General features: G+C 44.0%; 1 protein-coding gene across 1 annotated transcript in view; it reads left to right on the top strand.

Moving 5' to 3' along the window:
- The window catches only part of ralgapa1 (Ral GTPase activating protein catalytic subunit alpha 1), a 108311-nt gene extending 88894 nt beyond the window's left edge, over positions 1-19417 (top strand). The window contains exons 40-41 of the mRNA XM_084144627.1: positions 12267-12391; positions 18755-19417. Of these exons, the coding sequence (XP_084000753.1) occupies positions 12267-12391; positions 18755-18906 (277 nt within the window). The 3' untranslated portion in view covers positions 18907-19417. The remainder of the gene's footprint in view (positions 1-12266; positions 12392-18754) is intronic.
- The last annotated feature ends 4787 nt before the right edge of the window (positions 19418-24204 follow it).

A 24204-nucleotide genomic window follows, 5' to 3' on the forward strand; every position in this document is an offset into this window, starting at 1 on the left:
CTCGCGATACATGGCCCCATCCATCCTCCCCTCAATACGGTACAGTCGTCCTGTCCCCTTTGCAGAAAAGCATCCCCAAATAATGATGTTTCCACCTCCATGCTTCACGGTTGGGATGGTGTTCTTGGGGTTGTACTCATCCTTCTTCTTCCTCCAAACACGGCGAGTGGAGTTTAGACCAAAAAGCTCTATTTTTGTCTCAGACCACATGACCTCCCATTCCTCCTCTGGATCATCCAGATGGTCATTGGCAAACTTCAGACGGGCCTGGACATGCGCTGGCTTGAGCAGGGGGACCTTGCGTGCGCTGCAGGATTTTAATCCATGACGGCGTAGTGTGTTACTAATGGTTTTCTTTGAGACTGTGGTCCCAGCTCTCTTCAGGTCATTGACCAGGTCCTGCCGTGTAGTTCTGGGCTGATCCCTCACCTTCCTCATGATCATTGATGCCCCACGAGGTGAGATCTTGCATGGAGCCCCAGACCGAGGGTGATTGACCGTCATCTTGAACTTCTTCCATTTTCTAATAATTGCGCCAACAGTTGTTGCCTTCTCACCAAGCTGCTTGCCTATTGTCCTGTAGCCCATCCCAGCCTTGTGCAGGTCTACAATTGTATCCCTGATGTCCTTACACAGCTCTCTGGTCTTGGCCATTGTGGCGAGGTTGGAGTCTGTTTGATTGAGTGTGTGGACAGGTGTCTTTTATACAGGTAACGAGTTCAAACAGGTGCAGTTAATACAGGTAATGAGTGGAGAACAGGAGGGCTTCTTAAAGAAAAACTAACAAGTCTGTGAGAGCCGGAATTCTTACTGGTTGGTAGGTGATCAAATACTTATGTCATGCAATAAAATGCAAATTAATTACTTAAAAATCATACAATGTGATTTTATGGATTTTTGTTTTAGATTCCTTCTCTCACAGTTGAAGTGTACCTATGATAAAAATTACAGACCTCTACATGCTTTGTAAGTAGGAAAACCTGCAAAATCGGCAGTGTATCAAATACTTGTTCTCCCCACTGTATATAAATTTGCTAAAATTTCTAAAAACCAGTTTTTGCTTTGTCATTATGGGGTATTGTGTATTTGTATTTATTAGGCATCCCCATTAGCTGCTGCCTTCTCTTGCTGGGGTCCAAACACAGATTGATGAGGGGAAAAAAACAATTTAATCAATTTTAGAATAATGGTGTAACGTAAGAACATTTGGAAAAAGTGAAGGGGTCTGATTACTTTCTGAATGCACTGTAGCTACTTCCCAAAGCCTGTGTGTGTGCGTCAGGGTTTCCATTAGCCTTCAATTGCCGGCTTTTGGCAGAATAAAAAATAAATAATGAAAATCCGATAAAACTGTTGCCGGCCAAAATGAACAGGAGAAAATAAATCCCATTGCAAAATAATGCCTTTTATTCATTAATGGAAATCCCAGTAAATGTAAATACATTTGACCGTCAAGCTACTATTTTTATTTCTCAACTGGTAATTGAATCGCTCCTCCCATTCTCACCATTCAACTGCAGGCAACAGGCTATCAGCGCGTCACCCACCACTTTACAATGTGAGCTGGAGGCAGTGTGCATTTTGAAAACATACTTGATTGTTTGAAACCTGAATCTTTTATTTCATATTATGAGGCATGTCTTACCTCATAGGCGGTGCGTGAGTTTCAAGTTTGGGGAAGCTTACAATTTATTCTACCATTTCTACCGTTCTGCGTGCCGTTTATGATTTTCATATGCGCATTTTCAATAATGTTTTCGTTTCTCAAAATCATTGTCACCTGGTTAATCATAAAAATCTGAATTAAAATGATAAACATCTAAAAGTTAAAAGTCAACTAATGTGAAATCACCAGCCTCTGCCATATGGACACATTGATACACCGTGATCCAATGGCGGCTAAAGAAATGAGTTCATGAAATTCATAGCCAATATGCCAATGCAGCAGTAGGCCTATAACTTCCATTGCTCTTTCACAACGAGGGGGTTGGTGATTATCGAAGGGGAGATTGTTGGAAAGATCTTTCAAATAGCTTACTGTGAGGAACTATAGTTTTAATATATTATCATTCCCAATGGATGTTAAACACTTTTCTACATTTCCTTGCAGGACAGAGAAACCAAACACATGCTCATTGCTCACATGGAGCACTCCAAACAAAAGACATAGAAAAAATGTACAAATCTCGTAAATGATAGTTATGAAATAAACCAAACTTATTTCCACTCAGAGATTGAGAATGGTAAATGCCTGCTCTTTCCATGACAGACTGACCAGGTGAAAGCTATGATCCCTTAGTGATGTCACTTGTTAAATCCACTTCAATCAGTGTAGATGAAGGTTAAATAAGTATTTTTAAGCCTTGAGACAATTGAGACATGGATTGTGTAGGTGTGCCATTCATATGGTGAATGGACAAGACAAAAGATTTAAGTGCCTTTGAATGGAGTGTGGTAGTAGGCGCCAGGCGCACCGGTTTGTCAAGTACTGGAACAGTTTCATTTGGGTTTTTCACGCTCAACAGTTTCCCGTTTGTATTAAGAATGGTCCACCACCCAAAATACATCCAGCCAACATGACACAACTGTGGGAAGCATTGGAGTCAACGTGGGCCAGCATCCTTGTGGAATGCTTTTGAAACCATTCCCTGACGAATTGAGGCTGTTCTGAGGGCACTAGGGGTGCAACTCAATATTAGGAAGGTGTTCCTACTGTTTTGTACACACAGTGTACATGCATTAACCAAAGTAAATGTAACCAAATGACTGGGATTAACAGTACATTTACTACTGGTGACATATTTAATGGGGAATTTATACAAAATAAAATAAAAAGGGCAAATAATTCACACAATGAAACAATGAGCTGAGCCATTCTAGAGTGACTCGCCTTTATCTTCACCACACACCCCTCCCCTTCTTCTTGTCTGTACATTTTAAATTCTACTCAAGACACATTATCTTCACACATATTTTAGATGCTTTTTACTGACAGCCGCAACTCCATTATCAGCTAGGCCTATTGCCACGCACGCTGCCCAAATTGCGGGATTCCCAAATATGCTTAGGCCTACGAACTTGTGATTTGAAACAATACGTAGCTTAAAAAAAAATAAAAATAATTATCCTTGATTCCTCTGTGGCTAAATCATGCTTTCTGGTGAAGTATTTTGATTTGATTTAATGTATTTCTGTACAGACAGGAGTAATTATATAGTTTTGGCAAATGTATTTCAATTTACTTCCCTATTGGACCCACCTCTATGCCATTTCTCTCCTGTTCTATTGGTTTTCAAATCAACTTTCTTTCGTTGTCCGGAAGCCAAAAGCACAATCCTAGTCATATTAGTAACCCGTCCTAGTTGTTGCATCTTTAGATGCCCCCTCTTTCTAAGTTTCTAGCAGAGATCTTCATCTGTCACATATGGAACAACTATCAGGTGCACTGTTTGGAATGGTGTTTTCCCGCGAATTGCATTTTGGCAAATGTTTGAAAAATGATGTTTTATTGGCTGCCTCCATAATATAAATGCAATTTCTGTCATTCTGAGCACCGTGGGTGGACGCCCTAATGGGTTATGCACCCAATGCAAATGGGTCCAGTAAATTTCTCAAATGGCCGGTAAATTAAAATCTTCCCGGTCACGTTGTCCGGCGCCACATTTTCGTAACGGAAACCCTGGTGTGTGTGTGCGCGTGCATTCACACCAACCAGCCAGTTTGGGGATCTGTTCTGCGGCAGTCACACACACACACACACACACCCTCCAGATCCTCAGCCCTCTTTCCCAGTGCCTCCCAGTGAATTTGTGGGCTGTGTGATGAAATGTTTTTAGTGTAGTGAAGGTCGCGGCTGGGGGCAAGATGTTTGCTAGATCAGCACAGGACAGGTTAGCCATATGCCTGAGCGGTGCGGCTAACGGCGTGACCACACTGTTTAGTTAGTGTTAGAATGTTTGGGGGTAATTAGAGCTAGGTTTACCTCTCTGGCCTTGGGGCCAGGGGCTCGACCATCCACCCCCTCTACAGCTGTTGGACCATGTGGTCCATCCGAGCTGAGGCCCCCTGATAACATTCAACAACCTCCGGTCACACTCGCCCCCCTCACACACACACACACTTCTCCCTCTATTTTGCCCATCTGATCTGTCTGGCTTGGGGCAGGGGATGAGAGACTGTGTGTGTGTGTGTGTGTGTGTGTGTGTCTCGGGGGTGGGCTCTCAAGCTGTTTGGAAGGCTGGAAGGCAGAGTAAAATGTAACTGTGAGCCACGGCCACCTTCTATCTGTCAGTGGCCGATTGTGGAGCCGGAGACAAAATGTTGGTTGAGGAGGATGAAGGGGAGAGAGAGAGGAGTCGCTAAGCGATTTCACCATTGGCCCTGCCAGTCCAGTGGTGAGCCAGTAAGAGACTGGCAGTAGGGGAAGCCTCTCTCTCTCTCACACACACACACACTCTGGCTTCTAATTGGCAGCGATAACTGCCCTGCTGCTGGGGTCAGCTTATGGTGGAGTGTGATAGCGGGGGGAGGGAGGCAGGGAGGGAGGCAGGGGGAGGGAGAGAGTGGAGGGAGGGAGGCAGGGGGAGGGAGAGAGTGGGGGGAGGGAGAGAGTGGAGGGAGGGAGGGAGGCAGGTGGAGGGAGGGAGGCAGGGGAGAGAGTGGAGGGAGGGAGGGAGGGAGGCAGGGGAGAGAGTGGAGGGAGGGAGGGAGGCAGGGGAGAGAGTGGAGGGAGGGAGGGAGGGAGGGAGGCAGGGGGAGGGAGAGAGAGAGAGAGAGTGTTGGGTCAGTGCCTTCCTCCCTCTGCTTTGACTCTGCCTTTTCCAAAGGTAACTGAGCTGATTAAAGGTTTGGGCATGGGCTCCTTTTGTCCCTCCACTCTCCCCCTCACACACACACACACACACACACACACACATAGCCAGGCGCAGCCAAACGCCTAACAGGCAGCATAGCCACACACTGCCAGCTCCCACAATGGGCCCCATTGTGTTCCAGTACCGCTGCAGTCTGCTGAGCTCTGTGTGTGTGTGTGTGACAGAGAGGGGGGGGTGCTTAGCTAATTGTTTCCTGTCAAAGTAGGGGGGGGTAAAGAAAGAAAAGGGGAGGCGGGGTCACAACTAATCTCTTTCTCCCACTCTTCTTCTCTCTGTTTGTTGACTGGCTCTGACCCTAGCTGCTCTGTCCTCCTGACCACTGTGATGCTGATGATGACTCAGATGTATTTCTTTAGCACAGACAACATAATCTGTACACTAATTCAGATATATCTCTACTGCCGTGCTCTCTCGTAAAGCAGTCAATTTAATTTAGTTTAAAAATCTTAGATCTAGTTATCAATCTAATTGTGTTCTAACGTAAAATGAAATCAAGACGCATTGACGAGCACATTCTTTTCCTATGCATAATTATTTTCCTAATGCCATATTTATGCCTATTTATACAGCTGATAACAGTTAGTGTTTATGATTCATCTCTAAAGTAATTATTGTGAAGTTTTCCAACTATGTTGTTGTATTGCCCCCTCTGTGCCTCAGCGTCAGAGCTGATTGGGTCAGCTATAGGCTCTGAGATGAGCTGTGTGTGTGTCCAGCGGGTTGGTTGCATGCTGTATGCTCAGTGATGAGCTGTCTGACTAGGAGGCTACAGACTGAATCAGTGTAAACTACCTGTGACCCGTCCAGGCCAACGACCACCAGCCGCCTGGATAAACACACTAGAACCACATCCGAACAGAACCAGTCCTCACCCAGTACCTGTTGTTGTTATAGAGCTGCCTGTCCTACATCATTATAAAGACCCATTTTTTAGGAGCACACATCTCCCTCTTAGTTCCTTTCAGTGTTACACAATGCTATACGTTAGGAGAGATGCAATGGATACAATCATTGCCCGAAAATATATAATTCAAGCGGTTAATGTGATGGTGTTAACACCTCACTGTTGCATCCTTCTTTATAATGTGTTTTTAAACCAATGGAGAACTGCACTACAATAAGGAAATGTGTGGATGTATGGTTAAAATGAATGTATGCTCTGAATACATGTGAATACATGTATTGGCTATATAAACAGATTATTTATAACAGATTCTCCTACATACAGAGCACAGTTCAGGGAAAACTATTGACATACAGTGGGGAGAACAAGTATTTGATACACTGCCGATTTTTCAGGTTTTCCTACTTACAAAGCATGTAGAGGTCTGTAATTTTTATCATAGGTACACTTCAACTGTGAGAGACGGAATCTAAAACAAAAATCCAGAAAATCACATTTTTAAGTAATTAATTTGCATTTTATTGCATGACATAAGTATTTGATCACCTTTGTTTGAACTCGTTACCTGTATAAAAGACACCTGTCCACACACTCAATCAAACAGACTCCAACCTCTCCACAATGGCCAAGACCAGAGAGCTGTGTAAGGACATCAGGGATAAAATTGTAGACCTGCACAAGGCTGGGATGGGCTACAGGACAATAGGCAAGCAGCTTGGTGAGAAGGAAACAACTGTTGGCGCAATTATTAGAAAATGGAAGAAGTTCAAGATGACGGTCAATCACCCTCGGTCTGGGGCTCCATGCAAGATCTCACCTCGTGGGGCATCAATGATCATGAGGAAGGTGAGGGATCAGCCCAGAACTACACGGCAGGACCTGGTCAATGACCTAAAGAGAGCTGGGACCACAGTCTCAAAGAACAGCATTAGTAACACACTACGCCGTCATGGATTAAAATCCTGCAGCGCACGCAAGGTCCCCCTGCTCAAGCCAGCGCATATCCAGGCCCGTCTGAAGTTTGCCAATGACCATCTGGATGATCCAGAGGAGGAATGGGAGAAGGTCATGTGGTCTGATGTGACAAAAATAGAGCTTTTTGGTCTAAACTCCACTCGCCGTGTTTGGAGGAAGAAGAAGGATGAGTACAACCCCAAGAACACCATCCCAACCGTGAAGCATGGAGGTGGAAACATCATTCTTTGGGGATGCTTTTCTGCAAAGGGGACAGGACGACTGCACCGTATTGAGGGGAGGATGGATGGGGCCATGTATCGCGAGATCTTGGCCAACAACCTTCCCTCAGTAAGAGCATTGAAGATGGGTCGTGGCTGGGTCTTCCAGCATGACAACGACCCGAAACACACAGCCAGGGCAACTAAGGAGTGGCTCCGTAAGAAGCATCTCAAGGTCCTGGAGTGGCCTAGCCAGTCTCCAGACCTGAACCCAATAGAAAATCTTTGGAGGGAGCTGAAAGTCCGTATTGCCCAGCAACAGCCCCGAAACCTGAAGGATCTGGAGAAGGTCTGTATGGAGGAGTGGGCCAAAATCCCTGCTGCAGTGTGTGCAAACCTGGTCAAGAGCTACAGGAAACGTATGATCTCTGTAATTGCAAACAAAGGTTTCTGTACCAAATATTAAGTTCTGCTTTTCTGATGTATCAAATACTTATGTCATGCAATAAAATGCAAATTAATTACTTAAAAATCATACAATGTGATTTTCTGGATTTTTGTTTTAGATTCTGTCTCTCACAGTTGAAGTGTACCTATGATAAAAATTACAGACCTCTACATGCTTTGTAAGTAGGAAAACCTGCAAAATCGGCAGTGTATCAAATACTTGTTCTCCCCACTGTACATGGATGCATGTAAACTGCCCTCCTCTAATTCATGAATCATTATTCCCATGTACATGTATGCGTTTCCTCCTGCCCGTGATAACATTAGCACTCCGTCCGCTTTGCCTTTAAACATTAAATAAAGGTTGAATTTGCATCAGCAGGCAGTGTGAGCAGTGAGCACCATCTCACCATCCCCTGGGTGGGGGTGGAAGAGAGAGAGAGAGAGAGGCAGAATAGGTGAGAGATAAATCAGGACTTCAGGTCCGGGAGCCATATTTCACAGGCAGGCCAGGCCTCCAATTGGGTTTGGTAGGAGATTAATAGGAGTGGATCTGACTCCAGAGGGCCCCAGATCTGTGACTGTGTGGCCCCAGGCGGAGGAGCATTAGCTGGGCTATCTCTCCTCCCATCTGGGTGCTAGGGATGGAGGGAGCGAGGGGGACATTGACTGTAATGACAAGGAGGGCTATGGCAGTCAGCCGCAGCTCCCTCCGTCCTCCTCACAGTAATAAAATCACTGTTAGAGCCTCGATATCACAGCCATCAGGTGGGGGAATAAACCGATTACCCTGCACTTCAGGGCACACATAGATTTCTGTAATCATAGTCTGTAAAACTCGTCAAATTCAATTATTTATGTGATGTTTTTTCTCCCTCTCTTTCTTTCTCTCTCTGTTCTGTTCTCTCTCCCATTGCCCTGTGGTGCAGAATAAAGCAGGTAGCTGTACAAATGCTGCCAGTCAGAATCACTGATATTGGGTCCATTTCTGCTGCCCCATATTTTCATCAAAATTCTATTTGATAATTCTTGTGCTGTGAGATGAGCTATGTGGAGCCCTGGTATTCTTGTAGTCACTGGTCCGATGACTGATGTTAGTCATGCGTCTGATCTGGGGTTATTTCAAAGGACAGGAGAAATGTAGTGTCAAAACCCCTGACCTTCACCTAAAGGCCCACTCTGTGAGGTACAGCTGTTTATGATCATTTTAAATTAACAATATACCCATTGATTCTTGAAGAATATCAGTTATAAATGCCTCGGATGCTTCAGTGGATCGGCCTAATTGTCAGGAGATGTTGAATGTAATGTGTATTCTCCCGTTCTAACTGGGTTGATGATCGTGTCCATATTGGCTCTCTGTTTGGTAGTGGGGCCTGACTGGCAGATTGCAGAGCTGTGTTGAGGCAGTGTAGAGGGACAGTTACTGAGACGTGTCCCCGCTCTGCTTTCGTCTCACATTTACATTTACGTCATTTAGCAGACGCTCTTATCCAGAGCGACTTACAAATAGGTGCATTCACATTAGAACAGTCGGCTCTCCCGGGCTCTCCACATTCTTACTGGGTTTTCTTTTTGAAGATGCCAGCAATGCAACACCCCACAGAGGACTGTTGGGTTAGAATAATAGAAATCGATGTGAAGTGGGAAGGGGAATGAGCAAGTGTACAATAAACAAAACTAGTCTCAGCGGGGGGAGGGGGATGTGTGTGACATCCTGTAGGTGTCAGTTTGGTCCCCTAGCTAGGTGTACACCTCTCCCCTCTCATTTACAGTTGTAATTACCAGGAGGCCATACTGTTTTCAATAGTGCCGTGTTTAAAAAAGGAAATGCTATTTGACTCACTGGGCACAAAAGCCTGATATGTGCTCTCTGTACAGTACATTCATATTGTCTGCTTTATCTCACAGTCATTTCTTCCTCCTTTCCTGTTGTCATCCTTGTCCTCATACATGTCATTGTGTGTGAACTCTGAAGTGGACAGGTCAATGTTGGGCCTGTGTTCTCTCTGTGAGCTCTGCTCAGTGGAGAGATGCACTTGGTCCTGAATCTCCTCCAAATGGAGAGGAGAGCAACGTCTTGTTTAGAGCAACACAGCGCTCGCTCCCTCGTCCTCTGGAGAGGCCTGGCAGCTCTCTCCTTCTCCTGGCACACTCACTCCTTCAGCACAGGGAGGGAGGGAGGGAGGGAGGGCACAGGGAAAAGAAAAGAGAAAAGGCATGATCAATTTGGAGGCAATCAGCAGCAGTATGTTCTGTGTGCTGAATTAACACGACGCCAGGGAACTGTTCCTGTAGCCCACCATGGTCCCCTACACACCCACACACACACACAGACAGACAGACAGACAGACACCATCCAATACACACACACAGACAGACACCATCCAACACACACACACACACACACACAGCCTCCACCACACACACAAACACACACCCTCCACCACCCATAATGTGCTAACAAGCTCACTTCTGGTGTCTCTTCACTGGCAATTTGTCCTCTTACCTCCGAGAGCCGGGAGTCGAGCACAGTGACAATGAAAAGCTCGGTTGGGGGGGGGGGGGGGGGGGGGGGGGGGGGGGGGGGGGGGGGGGGGGGGTTAGAGGAGCTTTTTGCCTTTCATCCGCAGGGAAAATGAGTTTCTGGTAATATACAAAAGACCCCTCTGCTTTCTCCCCTCTCCTTTCCCCTCTCTCCCCTCTCCTTCCCCCTCTCTCCACTCTCTCCTTTCTCCTCTCTCCTTCCCCCTCTCTCCTCTCTCCTTCCCCACTCTCCTCTCTCCTACTCTACTGCTCCTATCCCCACTCGAGAGGCTGTAAGGCTGGAGAGAGAAACCTAAAGACACTTTTCTTCTTTAACAAGCTGTTAAAAGAAATACCCATAAAAAATTCAATTACAGTATATTAGTAGCCGGAGCTGCGGCCGGGGCCTATTTGATGGTCTAATTTTATTTATTTATTTTTTTACCTCGTGTTTTTGCGGACACACAAAAGAGCATCTCAAGTCAACAGTGCGCAGGATTAGTTGTCGTGGTGACATGGTGGCATTAGCAACGCATCACGCAGTGCAGGGGGAGGGGGAGAGAGCGAACAAGATGGAGGAGACGGGATAAGTAGGCTGAAATGATGATTACCATTAAATAACACAGCAGTGGAGCTGCTCCTCCTCACTGCTCCTCTCTGCTCCTCTGCTCCTACTGCTCCTCTCAAAGCTGATGTCAGGTGCAGCTGCCCTGGTCTGACCAGGTATGTGTCTGTCTACCTACCTAGAGGTCCGCCAAACACGGCACCTCACACAGTGACTTACATGGGTGCAGGGAATAAGGCTGATATACAGTACTGATAATGTACACCTATCGGTCCCTAACAAACACTGCCAGGCTCTACTCTTGGGTTGGAACCTCACACAGTAACATGGGTGTAGTGAAAGGCTGAGATACTGATATCAAGACTCAATAGACGCATGTTCTTGTGAGATGTTTGATTTAAATGGAGAAGGTAAACAGTAGAAAACATGTTCGCTTGATGAGGCACTCATTGACTCTTCCTCCATCTCAAACATCCATCAAGAAAGGTGATTGGTTTTGGTTGTGTTGTTGTTGTTGTTTTCCTCCCAGTGTTAGTGCCCTAGTGTCAGTGTGACGTTGTCTCTCTGTGTCGGAGGCGTGTGGGGCATCTTTTTTCTCTGCAAGTGGCATGAAATGGGAGAGGTGTTGAGTCTGATCTGGTGCCTGCTGACTGACATGCATTAACTTGTTCAATCATTATTACTGTGACACACACACAGTTACTCTCTCACACAGAACACACACACTCCCTGCTTCTCACAGCGCTCGCCCTGCCTGAGCAGCATCTTTGATAGCTCTAACAACAAGCAGGAAGTGGGGTGCTGGGAAACAGGAAAAGGCTGGCGGCAGATCCACTGGAGTGCTGTTCTCCCCCCGCTGTGCAACCTCTTACAGTTCCGTGTGTGTTTGTGAGAGAGGCTGTTTGGTTGTTGTTCCTCGTGTCAGCTAACGCCAAGCAGCTCCTCTCCCCTAGATACACAGCACACAGGGCTGCTCCCAAAATATCCTCTTCCCTTCCTCACCACAGCAGGAGATGAGCCTCACCCTTTCTCTCTCTCCATTGCGTGTTCTCTCTCTCCCATGCTTTCTCTCACTTTCTCCTATACTCTCTGCTTCTCTGTTCCTCTCTCTCTCTCTCTCCGCTTCACTCTCTCCTCTCTGCCTGCCGTATTCATGTAGAAAACCCATATGCAACATCCCAACTCTAATCCAATCCAATCCATTAACAGAATCCCACCATTTTAAACCCATATGCAACATCCCAACTCTAATCCAATCCAATCCATTAATAGAATTCCACCATTTTAAACCCATATGCAACATCCCAACTCTAATCCAATCCACTCCCATTAAGAGAATACCATCATTTCTACTTAACTGGATAATCGAGACAGTAAAAAGGCCATCGTTGCCAAATGTCATGATATTCAAAAGCCAATGATAGGTTCCTAATACACTTTTGATATGATGGGTCGGACGGAGACGGTTGTGTGTCTTTCGTCTCTTTTTACCTAGGAGCTCCTAATGGCAGTGGATGGTTGTCATTATGACCAGAGAGTCTCTGATTAGGGAGACTTATTTGGTTCACAGAGAAAAGAGAGAGACGGGGGGGGGGGGGGGGGGTAAATGAGAGGCTGAGATTTGAGTAGGTAGGTGGGTACAGTGCTGCACCAGGTAATGCTGTCCCAAAGGCCGTTGTTTTCGCCTCCCAGTCTCTAATTTCTACTAGATTTTTATCTCCCTTTGAAAGAGGTCCTGTGATCTTTATGTGAATGACCCTTGACATTTGGGCCAGCTACGAGGAGAGAGCGCGTTACCTGGAGACCATCGTCCAGCACCACCTGGAGCCAACCACCTTCGAGGACTATGCAGCGAGAGTCTTCTGCCCCGCCCCCTACCACCACCTCTCCTCAGACCCAGGTAAGATCACTGTCTACTCAGTCTGTCTGTCTCTAGCCATTCACAGCCAGTCCATCTCACAGCTCTCATATACTGCAACCCTGAGAGGCACCTGTCACACCCCACTGGACAGTTCTCAGTGCTGGACCAGCTTTACAAACAACGCATGTCCACAATGGGGTACTGGTTCTGGAGAGCAGAAAATACTAGGATTTAACTAGGATTTCTTGCCATATCTGTAGTGCAATTTTGTAGCATTAGTTGGTGGTAGAGAAGTTTGGCCTAATTGGAAAATTATCCCAAAGTTTCTCCAAATTCTTCTGTGTTTTTAGTTAGGAGGTATTGGCCTCTAAAACCTCCTTCACTTGCCATAATAACCTTAACCACACTAGTTGCCATAATAACCTTAACCACACTAGTTGCCATAATAACCTTAACCACACTAGTTGCCATAATAACCTTAACCACACTAGTTGCCATAATAACCTTAACCACACTAGTTGCCATAATAACCTTAACCACACTAGTTGCCATAATAACCTTAACCACACTAGTTGCCATAATAACCTTAACCACACTAGTTGCCATAATAACCTTAACCACACTAGTTGCCATAATAACCTTAGCCACACTAGTTGCCATAATAACCTTAGCCACACTAGTTGCCATAATAACATTAACCACACTAGTTGCCATAATAACCTTAACCACACTAGTTGCCATAATAACCTTAACCACACTAGTTGCCATAATAACATTAACCACACTAGTTGCCATAATAACATTAACCACACTAGTTGCCATAATAACCTTAACCACACTAGTTGCCATAATAACATTAACCACACTAGTTGCCATAATAACATTAACCACACTAGTTGCCATAATAACCTTAACCACACTAGTTGCCATAATAACATTAACCACACTAGTTGCCATAATAACATTAACCACACTAGTTGCCATAATAACCTTAACCACACTAGTTGCCATAATAACCTTAACCACACTAGTTGCCATAATAACATTAACCACACTAGTTGCCATAATAACCTTAACCACACTAGTTGCCATAATAACATTAACCACACTAGTTGCCATAATAACATTAACCACACTAGTTGCCATAATAACCTTAACCACACTAGTTGCCATAATAACATTAACCACACTAGTTGCCATAATAACATTAACCACACTAGTTGCCATAATAACCTTAACCACACTAGTTGCCATAATAACCTTAACCACACTAGTTGCCATAATAACCTTAACCACACTAGTTGCCATAATAACCTTAACCACACTAGTTGCCATAATACAGTGGAGGAAAAAAGTATTTAGTCAGCCACCAATTGTGCAAGTTCTCCCACTTAAAAAGATGAGAGAGGCCTGTAATTTTCATCATAGGTACACGTCAACTATGACAGACAAATTGAGAAAAAAAATCCAGAAAATCACATTGTAGGATTTTTAATGAATTTATTTGCAAATTATGGTGGAAAATAAGTATTTGGTCACCTACAAACAAGCAAGATTTCTGGCTCTCACAGACCTGTAACTTCTTCTTTAAGAGGCTCCTCTGTCCTCCACTCGTTACCTGTATTAATGGCACCTGTTTGAACTTGTTATCAGTATAAAAGACACCTGTCCACAACCTCAAACAGTCACACTCCAAACTCCACTATGGCCAAGACCAAAGAGCTGTCAAAGGACACCAGAAACAAAATTGTAGACCTGCACCAGGCTGGGAAGACTGAATCTGCAATAGGTAAGCAGCTTGGTTTGAAGAAATCAACTGTGGGAGCAATTATTAGGAAATGGAAGACATACAAGACCACTGATAATCTCCCTCGATCTGAGGCTCCACGCAAGATCTCACCCTGTGGGGTCAAAATGATCACAAGAACGGTGAGCAAATATCCCAGAACCACACGGGGGGACCTAGTGAATGACCTGCAGAGAGCTGGGACCAAAGTAACAAAGCCTACCATCAGTAACACACTACGCCGCCAGGGACTCAAATCCTGCAGTGACAGACGTGTCCCCCTGCTTAAGCCAGTACATGTCCAGGCCCGTCTGAAGTTTGCTAGAGTGCATTTGGATGATCCAGAAGAGGATTGGGAGAATGTCATATGGTCAGATGAATCCAAAATATAACTTTTTTGGTAAAAACTCAACTCGTCGTGTTTGGAGGACAAAGAATGCTGAGTTGCATCCAAAGAACACCATACCTACTGTGAAGCATGGGGGTGGAAACATCATGCTTTGGGGCTGTTTTTCTGCTAAGGGACCAGGACGACTGATCCGTGTAAAGGAAAGAATGAATGGGGCCATGTATCGTGAGATTTTGAGTGAAAACCTCCTTCCATCAGCAAGGGCATTGAAGATGAAACGTGGCTGGGTCTTTCAGCATGACAATGATCCCAAACACACCGCCCGGGCAACGAAGGAGTGGCTTCGTAAGAAGCATTTCAAGGTCCTGGAGTGGCCTAGCCAGTCTCCAGATCTCAACCCCCATAGAAAATCTTTGGAGGGAGTTGAAAGTCCGTGTTGCCCAGCGACAGCCCCAAAACATCACTGCTCTAGAGGAGATCTGCATGGAGGAATGGGCCAAAATACCAGCAACAGTGTGTGAAAACCTTGTGAAGACTTACAGAAAACGTTTGACCTGTGTCATTGCCAACAAAGGGTATATAACAAAGTATTGAGAAACTTTTGTTATTGACCAAATACTTATTTTCCACCATAATTTGCAAATAAATTCATTAAAAATCCTACAATGTGATTTTCTGGAGAAAAAAAAAATCTAATTTTGTCTGTCATAGTTGACGTGTACCTATGATGAAAATTACAGGCCTCTCTCATCTTTTTAAGTGGGAGAACTTGCACAATTGGTGGCTGACTAAATACTTTTTTCCCCCACTGTAACATTAACCACACTAGTTGCCATAATAACCTTAACCACACGAGTTGCCATAATAACCTTAACCACACTAGTTGCCATAATAACATTAACCACACTAGTTGCCATAATAACGTTAACCACAATAGTTCTGTCTTCTATACACCTCCACAGTCTTTTTAAAGTATTGTAAAATACACACTGAATGCAGTGTTTCCCCTAGATAGAACTCCCTCCCTCCCTCACACACACACACACACACACACACACACACACACACAGAACAGTTAGCCACGTATCTCCCCCTCCCCTCCACAGAGTAGGGCCTTCTCCCCAGCTAGGGCCTCTCTCTCCTGGGGTGATACGTGCTCTGCCAGGCCCTGGGCTTTTTTGTTCTTCCCATGGTTTCACATCACATTGATTCTCTCTCCAGCCTCATTGTCTCTGCTTGGTGGCTACAGGCTACAGTACACGCATGCAGAAAATGAAAGGGTCACCCAGCCAGAAGACTTGTCAATCCAATCTTAAAGGTGATTACTGTACTGTGACACAGAGCTGTTCTCTCTCTGTTCTCTCCTTTCTAATGTTAGTCACAGATGGAAGAAGATGTGTGCTCATAAAGCAGTAAATTACAGTAAGAGAATAAAATAAATACAATCTTTAAAAAATATGTGTATATATATCTACAAAGATTTGGAATCTGTCAATTTCTTGCACTGTACCCAATGATTTATGAAAACTTACTTGATAGGTCGATGTCCTCATTGTGGTTTTACAGACGTGTTGAATACGTTTTATGTACACACTTTATTAGAATACTTATGAAATACACATTGTTGTATTTGGTAACACATGTTTATTTTCCCTCGACTCCAACCCCATTCGATGCATTGAACGGATGTGGGTGGAGCAATGTTTACAAAAAAGTGCAAATTAAAAACACTCACAAAAGCTCTGACGAAGGCCTTGAGGCCGATTTATGTAAAGAGCAGCGATACTAGCAAGAGCAGTGTGCGGATTTCTTATTTTTTCTCATCTTATTCAACTGTTACCATGCACCTTCAACAAAGATAGCTCAGATGTGCGAGTGCCTTTTGAATTTTGAATCTGTCCATCAGACGTTGCTTTTTGACACCGTTTCAATTTGCGACCCTTTCATTTATAAAAAGATGCATGCCTGTGCACTGTGCATGTTCTTTTCTCCAGGTAATGAGAGAAATAAACATGTTTTGTGACTGAAAAATACCCCATACTATTATGGTAATAGTTTTATAGTAGCACTGACCTGTGCTTTACCAAACATTAGTTATCCTAGTACAGAATGAAATGATTAGTATTTTTCAGCCCCAAAACCTTGCCTTGATTAATTATTGCCCTTGTGTTGATAACACCAGTCCACCCCAGACTCTCTGCTCCTCCAAACCCCAAATGATCATATTTCTGTTTTGTTTCTTTGTTGTTATTTTCATTTTATTTCCCTTTCTTTTTTTGGTTTGACATTTTAAAATCATTTCATTTCATTTTTTGTTTTGTTTTCCTTTATCTTATGTTTCCCCCTTTAGATCATAATATATCACTTGTGTATATCTAAAGGTAAGATTCCTGGAAACCCCGCAACTAACAAACTGAGGTTGCCTCTGCTGCCGCTTCCTTCTGATTTACTTGTAACAATGTTAGGAGCACTCTACTTCTCACAATACCTCTCTGTGTCTCTCTGTATCTCTCTCTCTCCACTGACCAAATCTGCTTCTCTCACTCCTTCCCTGTTTCTTGTTTCTTCTCCATCATGTTGTCAGATGGGTGTCTATCTAACATTGACATGAACCTCAGTCCTTGCATGCTTCCACCATAGCAGGTCAGACAGACCCAAGCCTTAACACTAACACAATTATTTGGTTTGTTCTAACCAGAATCTTCCTTCTTTGTGTTCCTGAGCATGGACTTATTGTAACACAGCTTCTTTACCTACTTGGTGTGTTCAGTACATCTGGAATGTTCATTAGATTTTTTGTCAGTTAAGTCTTTTATGAGTCCAGTCAGAGCACCGTACAATACAGTTGCACTCTTTATTCATGGATGACATAGACACACAAGGTATGTAACTATAGATGATAGCTATGGCCCTGAAGATCAATATTTAAAGTAACAGTGTAAACGTTGGTAAGTAAGTGGAATCATTGCATTAATGTGCCAGTCAGCATTTGTGCACAAAGGTGTGTGTCTGCGTGTTTGTTTGTGTGTGTGACCGGACTGTTAAGTGTGTGTGTGTGATGATGTGTTTAGATGGTGCTTCTGTCTGTTCTGTGTGCACCTTCTATTGACTCCCTCTCAGCCTTGTCACTGCTCACACCTCTACTCTCTCCTCCCCTTTTCTCTCTCCTGTTGTCTTTGTCTTTTTTATTTTTTCCAATTGTTTCCTTGCTGGCTTTACCCCGCTGTACCGCTCCTTCCCTGCCTATTCCTTCATTACTTCCTCTTCCTCTTCTCTCCTGTCCCATTTTCCTTCTTCTGCTCTACTGACCTCCTTTGTCCTGTTGTCTCCTCTTCTTCTTCCTCTCCTCCCCTCTTCTTCCTCTCCTCTCCTCCACTCTTCTCCTCTCCTTCCCTCTCCTCCCCTCCATTATCCTCCCTTCTCTTCCCCTCTCTTCTCCTCTCCTCCTACCTTCCCCTCTTCCCCAACCCTCTCTTCCTCTCCTCCCCCCTCTCCTCCCCCTCTTCCCCAACCCTCTCTTCCTCTCCTCCCCCCTTTTCTCCTCTCTTCCTCTCCTCCCCTCTCTATCACCTGTGGCTTTGTGGCTTGTCTTCACCTTTCCCACCAAAGAGAGCTCGATATTTCAGCTCCTTCCCAAAACTCCACTAGAAAACATTGGGCTCAGCAAGGTAAAGGGCAAAGGCTTGAAAAGGAAGGTCTTTCACGCTAGCTGTGAATGGTATGCTAAAACATTAACATGCCAAAGTACATTTTTTTCTCTCTGTTCCTTCTTATCCTGTTTCCTCCTCCTTTAGTTTCCTGTTTATTCTTCTCTGACGGTCTAGGTTTCATTTGTGTTTTATAGTACCACCAACATCATACCTTTTGGGATTAGTTGTTTAGATTTATTTCATGAACATTGATGCTTTGATTCGTTACAGCTAAAGAAAGCTACTGGCTAACTATACTAAAATTAGTCAACATTTATTATAATACAGTCAATAATGACTTTCAGAGAGATGCAACACCTTTACCACTGCAGTACAAATCAAAGTGCATGTACTGACCTTCCCCTTCCGTTCCATAAAGACTAATATTAGCTGGGGACTAACCTCAGGAAGGCAGGTTGTAGACTGGAGGAGTAGGACCCAGTAGACTGTCTGTAGTGGGGGGGCAGCTAGTCCTACCTTCTACATTACTGTTTACCATTGGCTGTCACAGTAGTGGGCTGGGCAGGCAACAGGGGGGCTCTCACGCCTGGGCTCTCCTTCCCTCCCTCCTTCCACAGGCTCATGCCTCGAGAGTCAGCAGGGAGAAAGTCCAGCAGCAGCGCATCTAGACGGGGCCGACCAGTTAGCCTCGCCAATGTCCCCTCGTACTAGCAAGAGCCGTATGTCCATGAAGCTCCGACGCTCCTCCGGCTCGGCCAACAAGACCTGATCAGACTTTCCCTCCGCTGACCCTCCTCCGCGCCACACCCAGCGAGAGTTCACAGCCTTCAGACAAACAGACTGACTCTCTCTCTCTCTGTACCGTACAACTAGGACTGCAGTGCACTGCAGCTACCAGCATTTACCTGCTAACAGCGCTGCACTGCACTGCACGTTATGTACTCCCACTACATGGACATGGACACACCTGCCCTGCCCTGCACGGTCAGACTCCGCATCTCCTCTACTGTACCACCCTTCCAAGATGCAGGATTAGGCCCTTGAACAGAGCCAGGCCCTCAGGGGCCAGCCCAGGGCCCCCCAGGACTGAGCTTGTGCTAGCAGAGCTCCAACAGAATGAACATGTCTCCTGGGCAAGGTTTGCTAACTATGCTCACCACCACAAACGTTGCACTCCAGAGAAATGTGGAAAGACAGCAAAAGGTAATATAGTACCAGTCAAAAGTTTGGACACACCTACTCATCGCAGGGTTTTTCTTTATTTTTACTATTTTCTACATTGTAGAATAATGAAAACTATGAAATAACACATATGGAATCATATAGTAACCAAAAAAGTGTTAAACAAATCAACATATATTTTATATTTGAGATTCTTCTAATAGCCACCCTTTGCTTTGATGACAGCTTTGCACACGCTTGGCATTCTCTCAACCAGCTTCATGAGGTAGTCACCTGGAATGCATTTAAATTAACAGGTGTACCTTCTTAATAGTTAATTTGTGGAATTTCTTTCTTTCTTTTACATTTTTTACATTTTAGTCATTTAGCAGACGCTCTTATCCAGAGCGACTTACAGTTAGTGAGTGCATACATTTTTTCATACTGGCCCCCCGTGGGAATCGAACCCACAACCCTGGCATTGCAAGCGCCATGCTCTACCAACTGAGCTACACAGGACTTCTTAATGTGTTTGAGCCAATCAGTTGTGTTGTGACAAGGTAGGGGGGGGGGTATACAGAAGATAGCCCTATTTGGTAAAAGACCAAGTCCATATTATGGCAAGAACAGCTCAAATAAGCAAAGAGAAACGACAGTCCATCATTACTTTAAGACATGAAGGTCAGTCAATACGGAACATTTCAAGAACTTTGAAAGTTTCATCAAGTGTAGTCGCAAAAAACATCAAGCACTATGATTTAACTGGCTATAAGGACCGCCACAGGAATAGAAGACCCAGATTCTTCAAAGTAGCCACCCTTTGCCTTGATGACAGCTTTGCACACGCTTGGCATTCTCTCAACCAGTTCACCTGGAATGCTTTTCCAACAGTCTTCAAGGAGTTCCCACATATGCTGAGCACTTGTTGGCTGCTTTTCCTTCACTCTGCGGTCCGACTCATCCCAAACCATCTCAATTGGGTTGAGGTCGGGTGATTGCGGAGGCCAGGTCATCTGATGCAGCACGCCATCACTCTCCTTCTTGGTCAAATAGCCCTTACACAGCCTGGAGGTGTGTTGGGTCATTGTCCTGTTGAAAAGCAAATGATAGTCCCACTAAGCGCAAACCAGATGGGATGGTGTATCGCTGCAGAATGCTGTGGTAGCCATGCTGGTTAAGTGTGCCTTGAATTCTAAATAAGTCACTGACACTGTCACCAGCAAAGCATCCCCACACCATCACACCTCCTCCTCCATGCTTCACTGTGGGAACCACACATGCACAGATAATCTGTTCACCTACACTGCGTCTCACAAAGACACAGCGGTTGGAACCAGAAATCTCAAATTTGGACTCATCAGATGAAAGGACAGATTTCCACCTGTCTAATGTCCATTGATCGTGTTTCTTGGCCCAAGCAAGTCTCTTTTTATTATTGGTGTCCTTTAGTAGTGGTTTCTTTGCAGCAATTTGACCATGAAGACCTGATTTCACGCAGTCTCCTCTGAACAGTTGATGTTGAGATGTGTCTTTTACTTGAACTCTGTGAAGCATTTATTTGGGCTGCAATTTCTGAGGCTGGTAACTCTAATGAATGTATCCTCTGCAGCAGAGGTAACTCTGGGTCTTCCTGTGGCGGTCCTCATGAGAGACAGTTTCATCACAGCGCTTGATGGTTTTTGCGACTGCACATGGAGAAACTTTCAAAGTTCTTGAAATGTTCCGTATTGACTGACCTTCATGTCTTAAAGTAATGATGGACTGTCGTTTCTCTTTGCTTATTTGAGCTGTTCTTGCCATAATATGGACTTGGTCTTTTACCAAATAGAGCTATCTTCTGTATACCCCCCCCCTATCTTGTCACAACACAACTGATAGGCTCAAACGCATTAAGAAGGAAAGAAATTCCACAAATTAACTTTTAACAAGGCACACCTGTTAATTGAAATGCATTCCAGGTGACTACCTCATGAAGCTGGTTGAGAGAATGCCAAGAGTGTGCAAAGCTGTCATCAAGGCAAAGGGTAGCTACTTTGAAGAATCTAAAATATAACATATATTTGTTTAACACTTTTTTGGTTACTATATGATTCCATATGTGTTATTTTATCGTTTTGATATCTTCACTATTATTCTACAATGTAGAAAATAGTACAAATAAAGAAAAACCCTTGAATGAGTATGTGTGTCCAAACTTTTGACTGGTACTGTATATAAGAAGCAGCATCGGTTCCGTTGTGTACAGAAAGCATAAAGGCAACATGACCGATGTGTATTTTCAATTAGAATTGTTGATGGTTGAAATCACTTGATATTTGACTGAGATGAGGATCTAGAGTGTTGTCTCTGCTGTGGTTGTAGCTGTTGTTGTCCCTGAGCAGAGTGACCAATATCTAGTATCCCGTACCCCTGGCTCTCTGGGCCTCTGACCCTCTGCAACCACTATGAAAGGGATTGTAAGAACTTGAAAGAGTTTGTAAGAAAGAACAAAGAAACACAAAGTAAGAAAAAGCTTATTTTTCATATTTAGTCACTGTGTCCACTGTGAGACATTTATATATTTGTACTATACTCTGTATATACAGGAGAGTTGACACTTTCTTTATGCTTGGACTGAAGTAATGTTGGCCAGTGTTTGATGATGAGGAGATAAACGTTTCGAGGTTGAAATAAGTTTGTTTATAGATCTGTAAGATGGAAATTGTTTGGTTAAGGTGAAGCATTTCTTGTTACATTACATTTTGTTTTGATTTTCACACTAAACGTGGAACTGATTGACTTTCTGAGTATAATATTCACTACTTTTCGTCTTTTTAGGGGTTATTATTTTTTTAATTACGATTGTAAAATTGGTTTTCACCTGATAAAGAATGTTACTGATTATTTCGTTTTGTTAATATACAATGTGTTGTATTGAACCACCCCTTTTTTTCACTCATGATGAATATATTATATGTAAGGGATAAACGCAAACGTTATGTACGTTACCTTGGAAATAATGGGCCGCGGAGTTCATTTTTCCAAGGTAATGTACTCATACCACAGTTGCCAAAGAAAACAATACTAAAGCAGAAGAACATGTTTTTGTTTATATTTTCATTTTTATAAGTAAATTCATACTTTCTCATCTTTTGGTTCCCAGAGACGCGACCCAGTCGTTCGTTCGATCACTATGCAGGCTGGCAACGTTCTTCACGCGTCATGTAGCCTAGCTAGCTTATCCCGTGATTGCACATGTGGGACTATTTGACAGCACGGTTTGTAGGCTAAAAAGGCTATAAGGTTTAGCTATATATTTAATGGCTTAAAAATATATATTTCATCAATAAAAGGGCAATGTGCTGATTTCTTTCCTTTGAAGTTAGTGCATTGTTTCCAACACAACAAAATAACTCAGATGTGCAAGTGCTTTTTGCATTTTTCAATATAATAATGGCATCAAAAAACACTAATCAATATGAAACTTTTTTTTAAAGAAACATGAAGACAGCCTGAGTAAAACATTTTTTTTTTAAATAAATAATAATAATAATAATAAATAAAATAATGTAATAAGTTGTTTTGATGTCAGGGGTTAACCAGCTTGTTAGGTTCTTTGGAGCTAGCTGTCTTGCCAGCTACTTGTTAACATTTAATGGATGCTGCCATTAATGGTGAAGTGGGACATCTTCAAGCCGCGGGGTAAGTCGAATGACTCACTTGCTTGGTACCATTTCCATCTGTTTGTATTGTTGTTGCTGCTGCTGCTTGTTGTGGGGCTTTGTGGGCTCTCTACCTCGGATGAGAGGAGGTGACTCCACCACTTCCTCTCTGTCACTGAAGGCGCCCAGTAGCTCCTCAAACTGCTCTCGCACCTGTGCCTGGTTACACTCATAATTTGTCTGTACTCCAGACCGGCATTTGATAGCAGCTTCACGGCTGTGCTACGGAGGCTGTGGTTCATGTAGCGCATTGACAACCCGGCCTCTTCGCTGAGACGATGTAACAGATAGTGTACCCCCATCGGCTCTTAGAGTAGCCTACCAAATGTACCTCTTTGTTCAACTCAGCATGTGGGGACCGTAGTGGTTGGCGGTAGAGGGATGTAGCATCCAGGGGACACTTGAGAGGTATTTTTTCAAACTTGCCAGTGGGCGGTTTGGGTTGCCGGGCAAAGAAAATATTAACCCTTTGTGGTTCCGGTCGTTCGCCTGTTTGTGTGTGTGTGGGGGGGGGGGGTGTTGACGACCTTCCCCGCTCTCCTATACCTCTTCACAAGGTACTTGAAGACGTCGTTGCTTGTTTTGAAGCTGTCATCGGTCATGATGTTGTGCTGCATTGCACGACGCAAAATTAGGTACCGAGTACTCCTGTCCATTTGTTGCACAGACAGAAGTTGTTTAGCTCTTCTGGCCCGTAGCTGTCAAAGTCTTCGTTTTCCTTATTCTCCAATCCTTTACTGTTTTAACTGCCCATTTTGGCATTCATTGTTTTTCTTCATGTCGCTCCTCTTCAATTTTGATGAGCGTCACGTCCATAACTGTCCGCTCTCTGTGCGTTTTCTTTTTAGATTGATAACGGGACTTTATATCCACCATTCGGGCTTAGGATAACTGTTCGGCTTGCTAAAAAATAAAATGTGATAATTCCTCCATCTTTTCTCAATGTTTTAGGCTTGTAGCTAGCTGTAGGCCAATCGTTGTGAAGTAGGTACTTTGTTTCACTGTCCGTTGTAAATATAATATTGGCTCTTTTTACTAGTCTAGGTCACGTGATGTTTTCCTTCATAAATTGTTTACATTCATAAATGTGTAGTGATTTAGAACGTAATAAGGCGCATATTGTGTCATGATTGAAAGGTGCCAGATATCTTTTCCAACTGTCCCGTTATCTAGTTTTAATGCCCATTCAAGAATGCCCTTCTAGC

Source organism: Coregonus lavaretus (genome assembly GCF_964263955.1).
Source record: "Coregonus lavaretus genome assembly, chromosome: 27".
Classification (NCBI taxonomy): Eukaryota; Metazoa; Chordata; class Actinopteri; order Salmoniformes; family Salmonidae; genus Coregonus; species Coregonus lavaretus.